Raw genomic sequence first — 20,800 nt, forward strand, 5'->3', positions numbered from 1 at the left:
AAAAAAAAAAAATAGTTTACCTAAACTTCCATGAACTTTCTCATCATCTACACCATTATTCTTCTTTGCAGACATTAAATAATTCTTGAGCGTGGAAGGTCCACTTTAAAAAAAAAAAGTAAACCACAAAATTAATGCTTTTCTAATGCATATATCTAATGTATTTGCCTTAATGATCATTTTTCTCCTAAAATTGCCATAAGTCTTTCTTATAAAATCAATAATGATGTTACAAGTCATCAAGAATATATAGTCATCCCTCAGTATTTGTGGGGGATTGGTTCCAGGATCCACTGTGGATACCAAAATCCAAGGATACTCAAGTGCCTTATATACCATGGTGCAGAATTTGCATATGACTTTCACATATCCTCCTATATAATTTAAATCATCTCTAAGTTATTTATAATACCTAATACAATGTAAATGTATGTAAATAGTTGTTATACTGTATTTTTATTTGTATTATTTTTAATGTTATATTGTTACTTTTTACTATTTTATATTTTCTGAACATTTTCACTCAGTGAGTGCTCAATCAGTGGATGCAGAACCCACAGATATGGAGGGCTAATGGTACTTGCTGCATTAAACAAAGGTTACAACCATAACTGATGGCAAGCATCGTTAAGGACTGAATTTATAACTTATAGATCAGAATTATGATCTTAATTCAAATGATAACATCCTGTGGTGAAAATTATATATATTTAAAAAAAAAAGAAATAATCGTATCTTAATTAAAAAAAAAAAAATTACAGCCAAAATCCAATGGAATTTAAAATGTGGCCCAGAAATTGTCAGAGATGATTCAGGTTCTCCCAGTCCTAGATATCTTTTTACCTATTATGAACCCAGGATAAGCCTAGTCATAATCTCACAAATAGTAAAGAAATCTCGGCCATCCCTTAAAAGTCTGAGACTTTGCTATAATTTACCTTTTGTTCATTTTTTAAAAGGTTGGTTATATGACATCAGATATAATTAAGAGGTTAATTCAATTTGCTCACTAAAGGTGGTCATTTTAATATTATATGTCTAAATTCTTTGATATACCACCTTTTAAGAGGTGGAGCCCAATTCCACCTCTCCGTGAATGTAGTGTGGACTTAATAAGTTGTTTCTAATGAACAGAATAAAGTAGAAGTGACAGTGTACAATGTCAAAGACAGTCATTAAAAGACACTGCGATATCCATCACAGTCACACTTTCTCTTGGAACATTTGCTTTGTGGGAAGCCAGTTACTATATTCAGCAGCTGAGAGGGCCACATGGCAAGAAACCAAGGTCTACTGGAAACAGCCAGCAAGAAATTGGGATGTCCAGTTAAAAGCCATGTGAGTGAGGCATTTTACAGGTGGATCCTCCAATTCCAGACAAGACTTTAAAAAACTAAAACCAGAAAGACATCTTGACTACTACCTCCTGAGATTATCTGAGCCAGAAGTAGCTAGCTGATTCTTTCAGATTGTTGACCCATAGAAACTATGAAACAGTAAGTGTTTTTAAGCCTACAACAAAATTAAAACAAAGTTCTTGGGTAATCTGTTATACAGCAATGGGTATAGTCAGGAAATACTATGATCCTTACAATACATGCATACCTTTCCTCTAAAATTGAAGTCTTATGCTCTTCAGAATCCAAGTTTGACTCTGTTGGTGTCTTACATGTATATCCATATGTCTGAGGCTTTAGAGGAACATTCTGTACAGTCATAATATCACCTTGATTCTTTGAGCTTCCTGTAGATCTATAAAAATGATAAATGTATGACTGTTTATACCTCTTCAAAAGAAAATTTTCTTCCAGAAACAATACATAGGTGGGTACTTAGACAATATAATATTGGCTATAATGGGTATCAGATCACCCTGTTCAGGTTCTGAGACTTGCAACTAGCTTAGGAAGAAGATTGGTTTCTAGGACCTACCAACAGTCCTAATTTGAAAAATTCTGAAGAAAGTAATGGAGAAAACACTTGGCCATGAAGGTAGTGACAAGGACATAAGGAGACCTTATCGATTAACGGCTTATGATGTATATTACAGTTAATCTATCATGGTTTACTGGAGAATCCATAAACAACTAAAATTCTTTCTTTGATATTCGTTTGTAGTCAGCCTACTGAGGGGTAACAGGTCCTTAGAGGGACTCAGCTCATCTCTTCGGTAGTTAGTTTACTCCAAATATATGCAAACAAGATACACTATTCCTAGGGACTGTATATTTCTTTAGGTTCTAATGTCCTCCTGGGTCCTACCATTAGAGTCAAAAGCAATAAAAGTGATTACAAGAGAATACCAGAAACAATTGTATGGCAACATATTAGATGAACTACATGAAACAGACAAACTCCTAGAAACATAAAAATTATCAAAATTGATTCAAGAGGAAATAATCTCAAAATACCATGAATCAGTAATCAAAAACAAACTACCCACATAGAAAAGCTCAGACACATGTGGCTTCACTGCTGAATTTCACCAAACATCCAAAGAAGAATTAAGAATTCTTCACGAACCATTTCAAAAAATAGAAGAGATAATATTTACCAACTCATTGTATAAAGCCAATTGTTACTCTTATACCAAAACTAAACAAAGATAACACAGGGAAAGTAAGCTACAAACCAGAACACCTCAATAAACTACTAGCAAACCAATTCCAGTGACAAAATTTAAAAAAAAAAAAAAAGGAAAGAAAGTAGAGAATGGCCTAAAAGTGAAACGGAATGTGTATGGAATTTCTTTATGCACTATAATGACACACACTACTATATTTTAGGACACACTATTATTTACTTCAGTATATCCTCAGCACCTTACTGCTTCTAACACAAAGTATATATTACCTCAGTAGGTTGTTGCAACTAATAAGAATTCAGTAAAAGCATCTAGCAAATATTTGGCACATAGTATGAACTCAAAAAATGTTAACTATTATCATCCTAGAAGAAAAGTATTAAGCTATATTCCTAACTGCTGAAATCACATTAAACTCACTTAAAAGGAAACAATTTGAACTATACACTTAAAAAAGATTAAGATAGTAAATTTTCTGTTATGTGTTTTTTGTTTGTTTTTTGAATCTCTATTTTGGTAGGCCAACAGAAGAGAATCACTTCAGACCAGTTCAAGACAGGCCTAAGAAACAAAGCAAGACCCCATTTCTACAACAAATTTAAAAATTAGCCAGGTATAGTGGTCCACACCTGTAGTTCTAGCTACTCAGGAAGCTAAGGAAGGAGGATTATGTGACCCAGGAGTTTGAGGTTACAGTGGGCTATGATCATGCCACTGCACTCCAGCCTGGGCAACAGAGTAAGGCACTGTCTTTTTAGAAAAAAAAAAAAAAAAAAAAAAAAAAAGCAACTCTTGAATGAGAATAATATCTTATTAAATTTAACAGTCATAATCCCAGGTGCTATGTACTATTCCCTATTTTAATATGAGGAAACAAGCGCAGAGTACTAGTCTGCCTGTGTGTCACCCAGCTAATGGTAGAGGCTGGATTTAATACCAGGTATGCCAGAGTGCAGAGCTCTTTACGCTAATATTGCCTGTCTATAAATGATTAAGTAGCACAAATATTAAATGCTGAACAACAACAGTATATATTGTATACATAACAGATATTACCTAGAACAATCAAGATTTTTCTTCTTAGCCAGGTCTGCCTCATCACTTTCCAATGGCTCACTCTGCGAACAACTGGGAATTTCATCATGATCAACAATACCTCCAGAACATTTAGCATTTAAAACCTTCTGTACTCTTGGGCTGCCTTTAGTTGCTGTCTTCTGCCTTTTAAGTGGAGTAGTATTTTTTTTAATATTCTTAGATGACTTATTCGTTTTCTTAGCAGATTTTTGCCTACTGTCATGATGCACTGTTAATTCATTTCTTATTGAAGAATTGCTATAAACAGGACCTAAAGGATTCAATAACCTAAAGTTAGTATGTTTGTCCAGATGATTAGGCTCACTAAAATACCAACATCATCATTTATATTTGCATATAAACATATACAGACACACATACCTCATAGGCTAAATTTATTTCCAAATTAAATTATTTAAACAATGCAGCTCTTCAGTTTACAGACACATGCAACAGGCCCTTTAAATTTATCACAGGCGTCTAAAAACACTCTCTAGCTTTGCCCACTGCTCTTTTGACTATCCTTACTATCTGGTATTCCCCAAGGCTACAGCTTCAGCTTTTCACTCCATATACTTTCTTTGAGGGACTCATCTACCCAGAGCTTTAATTACTATTTATACTGATACCTATAATATCCACCTACTGCTCTCCCCTAAATCTGCCTCTCTTGCTTTACTTCCTATCTTATTGAAAAATACAACTATCTATTCTATCCAGATATCTAAATCAGAAATTTGAGTCATGCAAGACTATTACTCCTATCTACAATCACTCCCAAAATCCTATCAATTCTGCTTTATTAATGCCTTTCAAATTTTTCAAGCTCTCCCTCCTGTCATTAGCAGAGGCCCTCATCATTTTATATCTGGATTATTAAAATAGTTTCTTTATTAATCTCCCCTTCTCTAGCCTTCTCATTTTTCAATCCATTCTTTACAATGCTACAAGAATCACCTTTGGAAAACAAGAACTAGACCATTACAACCCTGCTTAATTAAAGTATTTCAGTGATTATCTATAGCTTTAGGATGAAGTCCAAATACTTGCAACATCAATTTATATCTACATCTAGATTTGCTTATTTCATAAACCACAATTCCCAAAACCACACTCTAAACAAACAAACCAAAAAAAAACCCATCAGTACTGAACTATCTATAGTTTCTCTAAAGCACTAGCTGTCAAAAGGCAGTCTCTAGACCAGCAAGATCATCATTATCTGGGAATCTGAAATGCAAATTATCACGCCTCACCTCAGACCCAGTGAATCAAAAACTTTGCAGAGCAGGACCCAGTAATCAGTGTCTTAATAAGCTCCCCAGACAATTCTAAAGCACACTAAATTAAAACAAGGAAAAGACCAAGCTCTCTGCTCCAGATCTCTGCATATGCTACTTCTACTTAAAACATTCCATCCTTCCTCCCTACTCCACTCAATCACTTAGCTAACTCCTAATTCATCCTTCAGGAAGCTTTCCCTAATTTCCAAGTCTTAAGGTAGCTTGCTATCACACATGTGACTATTTACTTATTTCTACCCCTCTCCTCCAGCAGACTGACAATTCCTTGACCCCAAGTAATTGATCGGTAGTTTATGTATTTTCCCAATGCCTAACAATAGGGGCAGGACTATGGTGAAGCAAGAGTAGTCTCAGCTGGAAAATTCAAGAAGGTACTCATTTTTAGGTCTGTACAAATACAGAGCCTGAACTCACACAATCCTGAAATTGAATGCCTTACATTTTTCATCCTAGTGTCTCAACTGTCTTACTCTAGTCCTGGTCCTCCTTTACTTCATTCCTGCCCCAAGGCAAGTACTCCATACACATTTCTTCATATATATGGAAGGTCAACTATGTCACATGTACTACAAGCAGGTTGGAGACAGGTCAAGTTGTTCTTAACTTCAGACTTCAGTTTCTTCTTCCATCAGGTCAGAGTTTAGACTACACGATATATAAGCATTTATTTACTTTTTTTGATTCCCAGCTTGATCAAAAATACATCTATTTCAGGACTGTTAAATAAGTGTTTTTTGATAGTTTCAGAAATCTAGCACATTTAATTTCTGCAAGCACTTATTTACCCCATTATTTATGTGCTATCTGCCATAGTACCTTAGCATTTCAGGCAACCTGGGGAAGAAAAATGAGTTCCCCAAAGATGTAACAGTATTACTTAACACTAACATATGCCACCCACTACGCTAACTGCATTTAATCTTTATAAAACTCAATGAGATAATCATGTTACAGAATGAGAAACTAAACAAAGTAATTTACTCTAAGCAGAAGAGTGATCATTTGAACTCAGATCTGACTCCAAACTCCAAAAGCTGCAACAAAATAAATAATTGATGCTATCAATCAATAATCTCAATGATTTAATAATTCATAGCAATAAGGCTTCACAGATACAATGCCCTATTTGTACTAATCTTTCACTTATTAATCTAAATGCCCCATAGTCAATAGAATTTGTGTATATGAATGCTACCTTATGATCCACCAATCTTTTCAGGATCATTTCCCTTAAAAAAAATGACAATTCTTCCAAAACAATAAATGTTTCATATTGTGCAGAAAAAAGTTAGCAGAGCAGGTCTAAGTACACTGCCTTAAAAGGGCCTGCTTTCAAAGTTAGCCCTATAACCCTAAATTTCAGGAGGGTTCCCATCATTTCCTAATTGACAAACGTGGTTTTGTGTGCCTAAACTACTTATACAAAAAATATGGTTCAGGCCTTCGTTCAGGGAGTATGGAATTATAGTACTTGCTAGGGAGAGTACCTATGTGACCACCTCCGGTAAAGATCTTGGGCACTAAGTCTCTAGTGGGCTTCCCTGATAGACATTTCGCCAATTTGTCACAACTCATTGTTAGAGGAATTAAGGAACTCCTGTGGGAATCCACTGAGAAAGAACTCTTTAAGCTTCTGCTGATTTCCTCCAGACTTAGCCCATGCGCTTTTTCTCTACTGAATTTGCACTGCATCCTTTCACTGTAATGAATCACAGCCATTGAGTACAACTATATGCCCAGTTCTCCTAGCAAATTACCAAATCTGAGGGTAGTCTTAAGAACCACCAATATAAATAATTTACTTTTTTATGTGTAATAAATTCAATTATAATCTTTTAGATTATAAACCCCTTGGTGGCAGAACCTCATATTATCAATCTTTGTATCCCTCACAGCCAACACATTAAAATAGCAGGGTTATTTATATTGCCTTTCCCAACTAGAATGTAAGCTCCACAAGAGCAGGGATTTTTGGTCTGGGTTTTGTTTTCCCATAGCTATTATCCCTATACCTATAATGCTTTATATATTAAAGCTTCAAGGAATATCTTTACAATTGACTTAACATTTCTTCTGATAACCCAATTTAACTTGGTCCTCATGAGATTCTCTGCATAGAAATATAAAATCAAATATAATGCCCCTTACAGAATGATTTTATCTATGAACAAACATAATTTAAATAAAAATACTTACTTTCCTCTGATTTTACCACCCACCAATTAGACGGACGTCTGGAAATTCTTCGACTTCTCCTGACAGTTGAAGTCACTTCTTCACGTATAAGTTTGTCCTTGGACTCACTGGAAAGGTGCCTCTTTTTAGATTCTTCCTTATCTTTTTTAGTGCTACTTTTCTTGCTTCCTAAAGTAAAGAAAACCATAAAACCAATTCACAATCTACTAGGAGTTTTCAGGAAACTATAACATTAAAAAAAATAAAAAAAAAACCTCAATTATAAGAACCTCTTAACTTTATCCTGTGGCCTTCTTTTCATCTCTATTTTTAAAAGTCACATGTTCTCTTTCTGTCAATTATATGTGCTGAAGTAAGCACTAATTTTCTATTAAATGCAAACTTTTCACATTGCTTGATAACTCTTATATACTCCTCAGCCAAAAACAATATCTTCTGAAACTGAAAAATATACAATTCCTTCCTACAATGTCCCAAGTAAAAGCAATTACTGCTTTCTTGTTTTGAAATGATTTTTTTCAATCTAATTCTTAGGAGATTAAAAGTGTGATTAAATTATAAACCCTGAAATACAGGTATTATCTTGGATTATCCAGGTTGACCCAATCTAATGATATGTTTCCTTCAAAAGATGTGGTCAGAGAGATGAGATGATGGAAGAAGAGCCAAGATAAATTCAAAACATCAGAAGGCTGGCATTGCTGGTTTTGCAGACTGTGGAGGAGGACCATGAGTCAAGGAACATAGGTAGTTTAAACAGGCTGGAAAAGGCAAATAAACAGATTTTCTCCTAGAGCCACTAAAAAGAAAGAAAACCCCACCAATACCTTGATTTTACCCCAGTGAGACATCTGACCCACAAAACTGTAAGATAACCAGTTTGTTGTTTTAAGACACTAAGTGTATAGTAACTTGTCATATGACAGCAATAGAAAATTAGTACAACTAGTATGGAAATTAATAAGAACATTATATTCACTAACCAATCTAGATAAAGAATACATGTAAGAATCAGTGTGTAGAATATAGCAGGTACTCAGTAAATGTTTAATATTTACAATTATAGAAAGCATCCTTCAAGTATACTTCCTTTATATGTCTTTTCCTAAGAAATTATGAATAAATCAAAATTTTATACCCTTCCTTTTCATATATATGCATGTATATATATTATCTATTGTTCTACAGAACCCACCACAATGATCTTGTTAACAGCAGAAATAATGGGTTAGTAATTTTTGTGACTACAGTGCCTAACACAGTGTCTGGCATTCAACAACTGTCAGATAAATGAGTGAATGATGGAAGATAATGGATTTTTGTTTCTATAAAAAATAGCCCCATGCCACCCTAGAATTTCTTTTAACATTTTTATTTTCTAAAGAATTTATGCACAAAGGGAGGGGAACATCACACACTGGAGTCTGTTGTGGGGTGGGGGGCTATAGGAGGGATAGCAGGAGGTGGGGAGATTGGGGAGGGATAACATTAGGAGATATACCTAATATAGGTGACAGGGGGATGAAGGCAACAAACCACCATGGCATGTGTATACCTATATAACAATCCTACAAAATCTACACATGTACTCCAGAACTTAAAAGTAAAATTAAAAAAAAAAAAAAAATAGAATTTATCATTCTGTCTTATTCATGTTGATACTAACTTGTTTACTAGACTTTCCTTTTCACTTTGCCCTCTATATATACTGCCATCTCACAAGATAAACAAAAACCATGAGTTAGAATCAAATTATATATAAAATAAAAAGATTCTAGAAAATAACCTACAGACTTTTGAGGCTCTTTGTTGATTTAAGATTACTTTGCCTACTTGCCAAAGCTAAATTAGGATATTAAAAACATCAAATGGGTAGAATAATGATCACATTATATTTAATATAAACACTTACTCAAAGGTGACATCTGTTTTTTGGAAGCACGATCATTTCCCATCTCTTCACACTCTTCCATATTTCTGTCCGAATTTCTTTGAAATTTGTCTTGGGTAATATGTGATGTATACATGTTTTCATCTTTAGACTGTCCCATGTCAAGCTGTTCTTTAGCTAGTTTAGCCTTAAATTTTCTTCTCTGTTTTTGTTTTATAGTCCTTTTGCTTCCAGATGATTTTTTTGCATTCTCAGAATACATTTCATATTTTGTAGATCTACAATCATTTACTATTTTACCTGTCAAAGCATTACTTGTATCCAGTACTGTTTTATCAGAGGGCTGAGATGTCTCTACTGAGTGAGTTTTACGGGAATGTTTGTCATTTGTCAAAGTCTTAGGTGACATATTATGATGTTTTTCTCTTGACTTTCTACCTTGAAGGACTGTAGTACTCTCAGCCGGAGATGTTATGCGTTGTTTCAGAGGCCTTGGCTTTCTTGGTATTGTAATCCAAGATCTACTGGCAAAACTTTTATCTGACTCGTCAATTATAAATTCATCCTCTATCAACTCCTTATCATCTGGAGGGCATGAATGAGGTAGAGCAGTTGTCGCATGCCTAACAATGGGACTAAAAAAGGGTGATACTTTTAACAGTTCAAAAAAATGAAGCTTTTATCTTTGTTTAGCAAAGAAAATAATCTAGGAAACAAAATTTACATATCTTTTAAACAGTTTATATATCTCCTCAATTTTCCCTTCATCTTAAAAATCTTTCCCTCCTTTTACATTTCAATGTCTGTTCGCTTTCATTTATAACAATGACATCATAAAACTTTAGAGCTGGAAATTAGAGATGGACATCAACTAATTTGGTCCCACTCACTCACACATTATATATACTAAAACTGAAGCCCAGAGAGGTAAAATTATAACCCAGATACATTGAGTTGCAGTCCAAAATGAATGCCATTATAATATATAATGGTATAATTAATTATATATTTGTATATGTGCCTTTTGGGGTCTGAATTCTTCACTTTCAAAATAAATCAACAAGATTATTTCTGAGGAAACTCCAAGTCTGATATTCAAATGGAATACTACTAAATTATAAGAGATTGGAGAGGCTGGGTGCAGTGGCTCACACCTGTAATCCCAGCACTTTGGGAGTCTGAAGGGGGTGGATCACCTTAGGTCAGGAGTTCAAGATCAGCCTGGCCAACATGGTGAAACCCTATCTCTACTAAAAATATCAAAATTAGGGGCTGGGCGCGGTGGCTCACGCCTGTAATCCCAGCACTTTGGGAGGCCGAGGTGGGTGGATCACGAGGTCAAGAGATTGAGACCATCCTGGTCAACATAGTGAAACCCCATCTCTACTAAAAATACAAAAAATTAGCTGGGCATGGTGGCGCGTGCCTGTAGTCCCAGCTACTCGGGAGGCTGAGGCAGGAGAATTGCCTGAACCCAGGGGGCGGAGGTTGCGGTGAGCCGAGATCGCGCCATTGCACTCCAGCCTGGGTAACAAGAGCGAAACTCAGTCTCAAAAAAAAAAAAAAAAAAAAAAAAAAAAATATCAAAATTAGCCAGGCATAATGGCGGATGCCTGTAATCCAAGATACTCAGGAGGCTGAGGCAGGAGAATCGCTTGAACCCAGGAGGGAGAGGTTGCAATGAGCCGAGATCATGCCACTGTACTTCAGCCTGGGTGACTGGGTGAAATTCCGTCTCAGGAAAAAAAAAAGAGAGAGAGAGAGAGAGAGAGATTGAGGAAAATTTCTTCCAATGTTTCTTTTACATCTCAAGTTCTTTATACATAGCAACACCAAATACACAGACGGCTGAACGAATGTAAAAATTACTAACATTACTATAGAACTGTAAACTATAGACCCACAGAACTATAAAATAATAAATGTTTGTTGTTTTAAGCCACTAAGTGTGTACTAACTTGTTATATGACAGCATATGCGTAAAAATTCATTCCAAATTTGGCATTTCATATAAAAGGTAGCTTAAGCACAAAAGAAATCTAGTGCCATAGAAACAGGAAAAAATAAAAGGCAAGTCTTATTACAAAGCTTACAATGCTATAGAATCTGTTATAAATAATGAAGTCAAAGTCAAACAATGTTTCCCAACTCTAGACCTTTCTCCATAGTTATAGCCCAAACTTTATGTATTTTACTAAAAGGCAGAAAACCTGTATTATGACTATTATTGTTATTTCCCACTCCCAGTGTTGTAAAAGGATAAACAGTAAGACAGACAATTTCAATTACAATTTTATGTCTTACAATCTAACATCAACACTAATTCTTACATTTTCATAAAATCATGTACATGTTAAGTACATACAAAGAGATTCACGCATTTAATGAGGTGTTGAATAAATTAAGACTAGTGCATACAGCACCTCCTCCAATTAGTCAGGAAAGTTTTCTAGAGAAGGAAGGAACTATTCCAAGGATAATAATCTGGTAGACTGACTTATGTTTCATTTCCCTGCTTTTTATAATAGCCTTGAGTACATCACATATTGCAGTGAGATACAAAAAATAAGAAACAAGGTAAACATCCAAACTCCAAAGCTAGCATATGCACCCTTGTTTCTGCTTTTTCCGTTGGATGAGAAGGCTTACTTAGCTATGGTTAGCCGTAACAGAAAGCAAACCAGAATGCAAAAATTAGGTTATGTTTTTCTCTTTTAATTAGAATATACAAAAGGAATCAGAAATGAAAATGCCTTCTCTATTCCTATAATCTCAAACTCCTGACAAATCTTATAATTTAAAATAGCAAATACTCCAAGAAATATACTCTCTAATGGTAGAGTTTCACACATTTATATAATAAAACTATAAAAACGAACAAAGAACAAAGTCAATACAAACACTACAATGAATGGATGTTTAACAGAAATGATATCCTTATGAAACAATGATGATACTATGAAAGTTTAGAATAGGGAAAGATGGCTTCTAGTTAGCTAGAAAAACCATGAAAGGCTTTGCAGCATTTAAGCTGGATCTTGATGGATTTATAAGATTTGGTCACAAGGAGATACAAGAAAGACAATCAGAAGGAAGAGCCTAAGTGGAAGCAATGATGTTAAGAAAGCACTGGGAATAGTGAATAGTTATATGTGGATACAATAATTAAACATAAAATTAACTTTACTCACCAGAATATCAAAAAGAACATTAAAAAATAATTTCTCAGACATGATATAATTAGCTCATAATTATAACACATTTGTTTCAGATGGTGGTGACAATATCCATATGAAGGGTAAAATATATACATAAAAATAATCAACTACAGGAAACAGAGACTGAACAAAAGGGGAATTTCATTCATTCATTCAACATGTTGTTATAAAAACTTCCTTTTCTTTGAGACAGAGTCTCACTCTGTCACCCAGGTTGGAGTGAAGTGGCACAATCTCGGCTCACTGCAGCCTCCACCTCCCAGGTTCAAGTGATTCTTTTACCTCAGCCTCCCAAATAGCTAGGATTACAGGAATATGCCGCCATGCCTGGCTAATTTTTATATTTTTAGTAGAGATGAGGTTTCACCATTGGTCAGGCTGGTCTCAAACCCCTGACCTCAAGTGATCTGCCCGCCTCAGACTCCCAAAGTGCTAGGATTACAGGCATGAGCCAGTGTGCCCAGCAATAAAAAATTCCTAGTATGTTCACTAACACTCTGATACCTCTGGTAGTGACATGGGGGACCCTAAAATAATGATTTTTAAATACTGCATTGTCGGCCAGGCGACATCTCTCTTTATAGGTCAGACAAAATTTTCAATTAAAATTGTTGTTAATTAAAGGATTTATTTCTAAGTTAAATAACATTAGGAATCCTTATACATACTTCATAGACTAGAAAAGAAAAATGTTTCAAAGGATAGTTTCTTAATAACTCACCTGTATTCACTTTTTCGTTTTATCGTTTCTAAAAACAATGTTGAAAAACTTTTAGCTTGTGGTTGAATTTCATATTCTGAATCTTGCATTTTATTCTGAGATGATCCCAATGGTTGCCTTTCTTGTCTTTCTGATGTTTTATTCTCTTCATCTGATACTTTATTATCTATTTCTATTTTCCTTAAAATAACTTTATCTTCAAAGTTTAACCTAAAAGGTTAAAAGGAGGATAAGCTGAATGCTCCTGTAACATTTCTTGAGTTATGAGTCTTTCTGAACTCCCTTACGGACAATACAGACCACTTTAAAATTCTGCACTAGGCCTTTATTTAAAACATAAATGCTGATTTGTGCACTCCAAATACACAAGATAAACTGCTCAGGAAAATTAACTTTTGTATTTAGCAATAGAAAAACATAAAAAGAGAAAACAATAGTCAAAGTATACATCAATGAAATGTATAGCTAGATGATCGTTCTCAGGGCAATCTTAGAGCACAGTGACAGACCAAACTTTGAATAGTAAAGTCTTAGAATATACTTAACTCCTTGGCTCCAGGAATCACACAATACTCCAGATAGAAATTACACTCACTACAGAGATCTCCAACAGCAAAAGTCCTTGAACAATCCACTTTGCTTCCTAAAGGCCAAAGGTAAGGCCAAGAAAGAGAAACCAGCTGTCCACAAAGCACAGTATCCTCAATAATAGGTATGCTCTGCTACCCTAGAAGTTACCTGATATATACCTACACTTGCAATTATAAAAAATACTGAGGAAATACAAATTGTTTATCTTAGGAAGCAGTCAAATACTATCAGAGAGAAAACACATTTTTCTACAGACTATAGAAAAGTTAACCTCTAAACTTCTCTGAAGTAAACTTTAAGGCCTTCCTTAATTATTATAAACTGAATATATGCTAAATGTATATTTTCTCATGTTAATATGTTAACATGTTAACATTCCTCCTTTCTTACTGTAAAATTACATAACAAGATTGAATTACCATTTTTTAATATAAAAGGTAAAATTTTTAAAGTGCGATTAATATCATTTAAATAAAATGTACCTTTTTTTGGTTTTAAGTGAAATCTCTGTACTTGAAGGCAGCGTATTTACTGAATTTTCAAAAGTGTAAGTCTCTCTCTTTTGGGCACTAGATGAAATAACATTTTGCGATACAGATGTTTTTGCATCCAAAAGAACAGAAGGTGAGCCAACAGATAAGTAAAATTCGTCATCAGCTTCACTGTGATGATCATTTATGTTTCTACTTGACGTTTTTTTCGAATCAGACGTATTTTTGGAACTAATATCAGTTGCCAGAATTTTCTGATGAACTTCATGGGCCTGAGCTAGAAGAAAATTATATAAAGATACTGTCAATTAAAAGAATATTAAGAGAATCAAGCAGGCTTTTCAAAATTCAGAAATAATTTAATCAGAAATAGTTTTCAGAAAATTCAAAAGTCATTAAGATTAGAACCAAAGATATACGATTAAAATAAGTACTTAAGATTCTTCTATCTTTGGGCTAAAAACTGGTGACCTAGGACAGTTAGATGATCACGTATTTACACATATACACATGAATATAGATATAACACATATAAAGATGTGATGTAAGCATGTATGCATATATACATACACAGTATATATGTATATGAACATTTATCTATGAGAAAAAAATATATATATATATATTCTAAACCCTCATCCTTCTGAACGAGATAGCATTTCCCTGTTTCTCCCTCTAAATGCAACTAAATTCCCTGGAAGTTATCCATCAATCAACATTAGGATTCTGAAAGCCGAAAGAAAAAAGGCAGGCTATCTAGGAAACTCAAGGCAAGGAACAGACAAGGCAATGAGTCCCTTGGGTTTTCTCTTTGTCTCCCATATACCCCTGGATGGGTAGTGGAGAAACCTACAAGCTGGAACTATCAACAGGTGAAAGACAGGGTGGGGGCTGGGTGGAATCTGCATTCTCTGAACAAGGTGAACCCAATAAAGACCTAATGAGAAAATTCAAGCCTCATTCTGCATTGTGGACCGTGGAGCACTGCTTACTACATGCACTAGCAGAGCAACAAAGCCCTGAGCTGTGCTATGGACTGTAGCAGCAAAGGAGTTCATACCACGCCGGTGCCACTTCAACAATCATAGATGGCAAGCAGTATGACCCACAGGTAGCTGTAGAGGAGTGAAACCCCTGACCTTCACAGCCCAAGGCAACATTTTGATCCACGGATAGTATTGGCACCCCAGGTCATCCCAGTTCCTACTTTACCAACCAGGGCAGCAGCAGATGGTTTAATCTGAGGCAACAACAGTATAAGAGAGGCCAGCATCCCCCGTCCTCCACCCAATGATATAAGAAAACTCAGGCCCAGCAGCTTTTAACCAGAACTCCACATAGGTGAACAAGGACATCAAAAGGTACCTTCCACCCACCCCACACAGCACCAACAGGAACTGAGCTAGAATTCTAACAGCATCAGAAAATGAAGTAGAACAAAATACCACTGCTATTACTCTGAACACTTTAACTATCATTGAAAACAGGACTTATAAAACTAGGAAAGGGAGGGTGGGCTCAGTAGTTCACGCCTGTAATCCCAACACTTTGAAAAGCCAAAGTGGGTGGATCATTTGAGGCCAGGAGTTCGAGACGAGCCTGGCCAACATGGCGAAACTTCTTCTCTACTAAAAATACAAAAATCAGCCAGGCACAGTGGCACATGTCTATAATCCAGCTACTCTGGAGGCTGAGGCATGAGAATCACTTGAACCCGGGAGGCAGTGGTTGCAGTGAGCTGAGATCACTCCACTGCACTCCAGCCTAGGTGACAGAGCAAGACTCTGTCTCAAAAAATAAAAATAAAAAAAAGAAACTCGCAAATAAGTAGTAATTTTTTTAAAAGAAGTTTTTTGAATAGCAGCCATTATAGGTATGTAGTGGTTTTTAAATGTTGTTTTAAATTTTCCTAATAACAATGATGTAAAAGAAATCAAAACTATAATAACATACTACATCACACCCATTAGGATGGCTATTTACATAAACAAAAAATAACAACTGTTGATGTAGAAAAATTGGAATCTTTGTGCATGCACTGCTGGTATGAATGTAAGTGTACAGTGGATCCTTAAAAACTTAAAATTGAAAGCAGGAACTCAAACAGATACTTTCACACCAATGTTCATAGCAGTATTACTCACAATAGCCAAAAAGTGAATACAACTCAAGTGCCCATCAACAGATTAATAGATAATACGTGGTATACACATATAATGAAATATTACCAATCTTAGAATGAAATTCTGACACATGCCACAACACGGATGAACCCTGAAGACATGCTAAATGAAATAAGCCAGTCAAAGACAAACTTTCTGTCTGAAACTCATAGAGACAGAAAAAGTAGAATGGTGGTTGCCAGGGGCTGATGCAAGAAGAGATACTGTTTAATGGGTACAGTGTTTCAGTTTTGCACAATGTAAAAGCTCTATAGATTCATGGTAGTGACAGCTGCACAACAACGTGAATGTACTTGAAGCTACTGAACTGTATATTCAAAAATAAAGTGGAAAATTTTATGTTTATTACACAATATTCTAAAATACATAATTTCTTTAAAACAGCAAAGAAAGTGATGTGTGTATATAAACAACTATTCAAAGTCTTGTAAAGTTAAAAAATATTAACACGCATGACAACAGAAATAAATAACCGTAGTATTTAAGTTGCGAATTAGTTGTTTCAGTTACTATGACTGCATAATATAATTCCTTAACTTGGTTGCATAAAACAACCATTTGTTATGTTCATGGATTCAGTAGGTCAGGAATTCAGAAGAGCACAGAAAGGATGGCTTCTTCCATGAACTCTGAGCCCTGGAATCATCTGACAGCTTGTTTACACATATTTGACACCTTGTCTTGGCTGCAGGCTGGCAGTCTTTCTCTCCATGGCAGCTAGTTTGGGTTTCTTCATAACATATTGTCTGGGTTCCAAGTGTAAATGGAGAGAACGAACGAGAGGGCGACAGACAGAGAAAGAGAGAGAGAGAGAGAGAGAGAGAGACAGACAGACAATGGGGGTGGGGGGATCCACCATGCCAAGCAGAGCCATATAGCCTTTTATGACCTAATCATGGAAATCACATGTATTACATATGCTATATTAGATGTATGATATGTAGAAACAACCTAACTGAAGCGGATGGGGGTGGGGGGAAGGTGATGACCTAGGAAAGATCAGAAATGAATTGAAGGCTGGGTGCGATGGCTCAGGCCTGTAATTCCAGCACTTTGGGAGGACGAGGTGGGCAAATCACCTGAGGTCAGGAGTTCAAGACCAGCCTGGCCAACATGGTGAAATCCAATATCTACTAAAAATACAAAAATTATCTGGGCATGGTGGCTCGTGCCTGTAATCCTAGCTACTCAGGAGGCTGAGGGAGGAGAATCACTTGAACTCCAGAGGCAGAGGTTTCATTGAGCCAAGATCATGCCATTGCACTCCAGTCTGGATGATAACAGCAAAACTCCGCCTTAAAAAATAAAACAAGAAATGAATCAGCTGTGCATTGCAGTGGCTCACACCTATAATCCCAACACTTTGGAACACTAAGCCCAGCAGATAACTTGAGGAAAGGAGTTCAAGACCAGCCTGGCTAACATGGTGGAAACCCTGTCTCTACTAAAAATACAACAAAAATTAGATAAGCGTGGTGGCCAGCGTCTGTAATCCCAGCTACTCAGGAGCCTGAGGCAGGAGAATCGTTTGAACCCTGGAGTCAGAGGTTGCAGTGAGCCGAGATCTCTCCACTGCCAGGGTGACAGAGGGAGACAATATCTCAAAAAAAAACCAAAAAACAAAAAACACCAACAAAATGAATGGAGTCTGTTAAGACTGAAGGCAAAAGAAACTGTACATAAGCATAAGCACTATGCTCTAGTTGACAAAACTGTTTTCCACAGGATATGAATCAACAATTCTGCCACTCTTTTACATGTATACAGAAATGAAAAAGGTACAGATAGTGAATGGTGAACACCAAGTTTCTAATCCATGTAATGGGAGTTTACAGATAAGCAAGGGGAGGAGGCTAGAATAATCCATGTGGTAATGGATTAGAGTCAGAGACATCAATATGAACTTGTGTTTATTTCAACATAGATACAGTTAGTTACATTTAAAGATATTTATAAATACGTTTATACACAAGTTAGTGTACACACACACAATTACCTGGTTCTGTCAGTTGAAAGGGTCTAGAAGCAACAACTCCACAGGAGTGACAGCACACCTAGCATTCAGATCTTGGTTTCTAATACCATTACCCAGTAAAAGAAATCGTGATTCCATGAAGAAACGGTTGATTCTGGGATAGGGAAGGAGAGCATCTTGTGGCTCCAAAAGGTAAGAAAGTGCTCAGAAACAACAACAAAACTGAACTATGTCACTAGAACCAAAGTAAGAGCTTCTATTAGCCAAATCTGGAACAATTTGAACAAAATAAATAGTAATGAATTATAAAGTAGAAATAAAATTTCCCCATCAAGAGTAAAATAAACCCAATGAAGCAGAGGATTGGAAACAATAAAGAGCAGAAATCAATAAAACTGATAATAGAAAAATACAGAAAATTATTGACACAAGGTATTCTTTTGGGAAAAAAACTACAAAATGATAAACATCTATCTAACAAAATTAACAACGATAAGAAGACACCAACCACCAATATGTGGAATAGAACAAAGGATAATATCACAATAGATTTTGTAGCCATCAAAAATAAGGTAATGCTTCGCTTTGAAAACTGACACGAAATGAGGATGCCCTCTCTCACCACTCCTATTCAACAAAGTATTGGAAGTTTCGGACAGGGCAATGAGGCAAGAGAAAGAAATAAAGGGTATTCAAACAGGAAGAAAGGAAGTCAAACTGTCTCTGTTTGCAAATGATGTGATTACATATTTAGAAAACCCCACCATTTCACCCCCAAACTTGTTAAGCTGATAAGCAACTTCAGCAAAGTCTCAGGAATACAAAATCAATGTGCAAAAATCACAAGCATTTCTATACACCAATAATAGACAAGCAGAGAGCCAAATCATGAGTAAACTCCTGTCAACAACTGCTACAAAGAAAATAAACTACCTAGAAATACAACATATAAGGGACATGAAGAACCACTTCAAGGAGAACTGCAAACCAATGCTCAAAGAAATAAGAGAGAACACAAACAAATAGAAAAAAACTTCCATGCTCATGGATAGGAAGAATCAACATCATGAAAATGGCAATAATGTACAAAGTAATTTATACATTCAATGCTATTCCCATCATGCTACCATTGACTTTCTTCACAGAACTGGAAAAAACTACTTTAAATTTCACATGGAAACAAAAAAGAGCCCATATAGCTGAGAAAATCCCAAGGAAAAAGAATAAAGCTGGAGGCATCACACTACTTGATGTCAAACTATACTACAAGGCTACGGTAATCAAAACAGCATGGTACCGGTATCAAAACAAACATATAAACCAATGGAACAGAACAGAGGCCTCAGAAATAACATCACACATCTACAACCATCTAATCTGTGACAAACCTGACAAAAAGCAGCAATGGGGAAAAGATTCCCTATTTAATAAATGGTGCTGGGAAAACTGGCTAGCCATAGGCGGAAAACTAAAACTGGACCCCTTCATTACATCTTATACAAAAATTAACTCAAGATGGATTAAAGACTTAAACATAAAACCTAAAACCATAAAAACTCTAGAAGAAAACCCAGGCAATACCACTCAGGACATAGGCATGGGCAAAAATTTCATGACTAAAACAACAAAAGCAATTGCAACAAAAGCCAAAATAGACAAATGGGATCTAATTAAACTAAAGAGCCTCTGCTCAGCAAAAGAAACTATCGTCAGAATAAACAGGCAACCTACAGAATGGGTGAAAAATTTTGCAATCTATCCATCTGACAAAGGGCTAATATCCAGAATGTACAAGGAACTTAAACAAATTTACAAGAAAAACAAAAACAACCCCATCAAAAAGTGGGCGAAGGATATGAACAGACACATTTCAAAAGAAGACATTTATTTGGCCAACAAACATATCAAAAAAAACTCATCATCACTTGTCATTAGAGAAATGCAAGTCAAAACCACAATGAGATACCATCTCATGCCAGTTAGAATGGCAATCATTAAAAAGTCAGGAAACAACAGACGCTGGAGAGGATGTGGAGAAACAGGAACGCTTTTATACTGTTGGTGGGAGTGGTTCGACTACTGTAGAAGACAGTGTGTTGACTCCTTGAGGACACAGAACCAGGCATACCATTTGACCCGGCAATTCCATTACTGGGCATATACCCAAAGGATTATAAATCATTCTATTATAAAGGCACATGCACATGTATGTTTACTGCAGCACTATTTACAATAGCAAAGACTTGGAACCAACCCAAATGCCCATCAACGATAGACTGGATAAAGAAAATATGACACATATACACCATGGAATACTATGCAGTCATAAAAAAGAATGAGTTTGTGTCCTTTGCAGGGACATGAATGAAGCTGGAAACTATCATCCTCAGCAAACTGACACAGGAACAGAAAACCAAACACCATGTGTTCTCACTCATAAGTGGAAGTAGAAAAATGAGAACATATGGACACAGGAAGGGGAACATCACATACCAGGACCTGTTAGGGGAAGGGAAAAAAGTAAGAGACAGCATTAGGGCAAATACCTAGTGCATCTGGGGCATAAAGC

The 20,800-nt window shown here is 35.8% G+C and overlaps 1 protein-coding gene across 4 annotated transcripts in view; it reads right to left on the reverse strand.

Annotated features, from left to right (window-relative positions):
• The window catches only part of CENPC (centromere protein C), a 64,246-nt gene that overhangs the window by 25,613 nt on the left and 17,833 nt on the right, over positions 1 to 20,800 (reverse strand). For all 4 annotated transcript variants that reach the window (XR_004263036.1, XR_004263037.1, XM_032259290.1 and 1 more), the window contains exons 6-12: positions 14,065 to 14,350; positions 12,992 to 13,201; positions 9,074 to 9,687; positions 7,162 to 7,329; positions 3,641 to 3,932; positions 1,606 to 1,752; positions 21 to 103 (exon numbers count right to left, since the gene is read on the reverse strand). Coding sequence is in view for 2 of the 4 variants with exons in the window: in XM_032259290.1 (XP_032115181.1) it covers positions 21 to 103; positions 1,606 to 1,752; positions 3,641 to 3,932; positions 7,162 to 7,329; positions 9,074 to 9,687; positions 12,992 to 13,201; positions 14,065 to 14,350 (1,800 nt within the window). In the remaining 2 variants the exon portion in view is untranslated. The remainder of the gene's footprint in view (positions 1 to 20; positions 104 to 1,605; positions 1,753 to 3,640; positions 3,933 to 7,161; positions 7,330 to 9,073; positions 9,688 to 12,991; positions 13,202 to 14,064; positions 14,351 to 20,800) is intronic.

Source organism: Sapajus apella, unplaced genomic scaffold (genome assembly GCF_009761245.1).
Source record: "Sapajus apella isolate SASKATOON/1434 unplaced genomic scaffold, GSC_monkey_1.0 scaffold108, whole genome shotgun sequence".
NCBI lineage: Eukaryota > Metazoa > Chordata > Mammalia > Primates > Cebidae > Sapajus > Sapajus apella.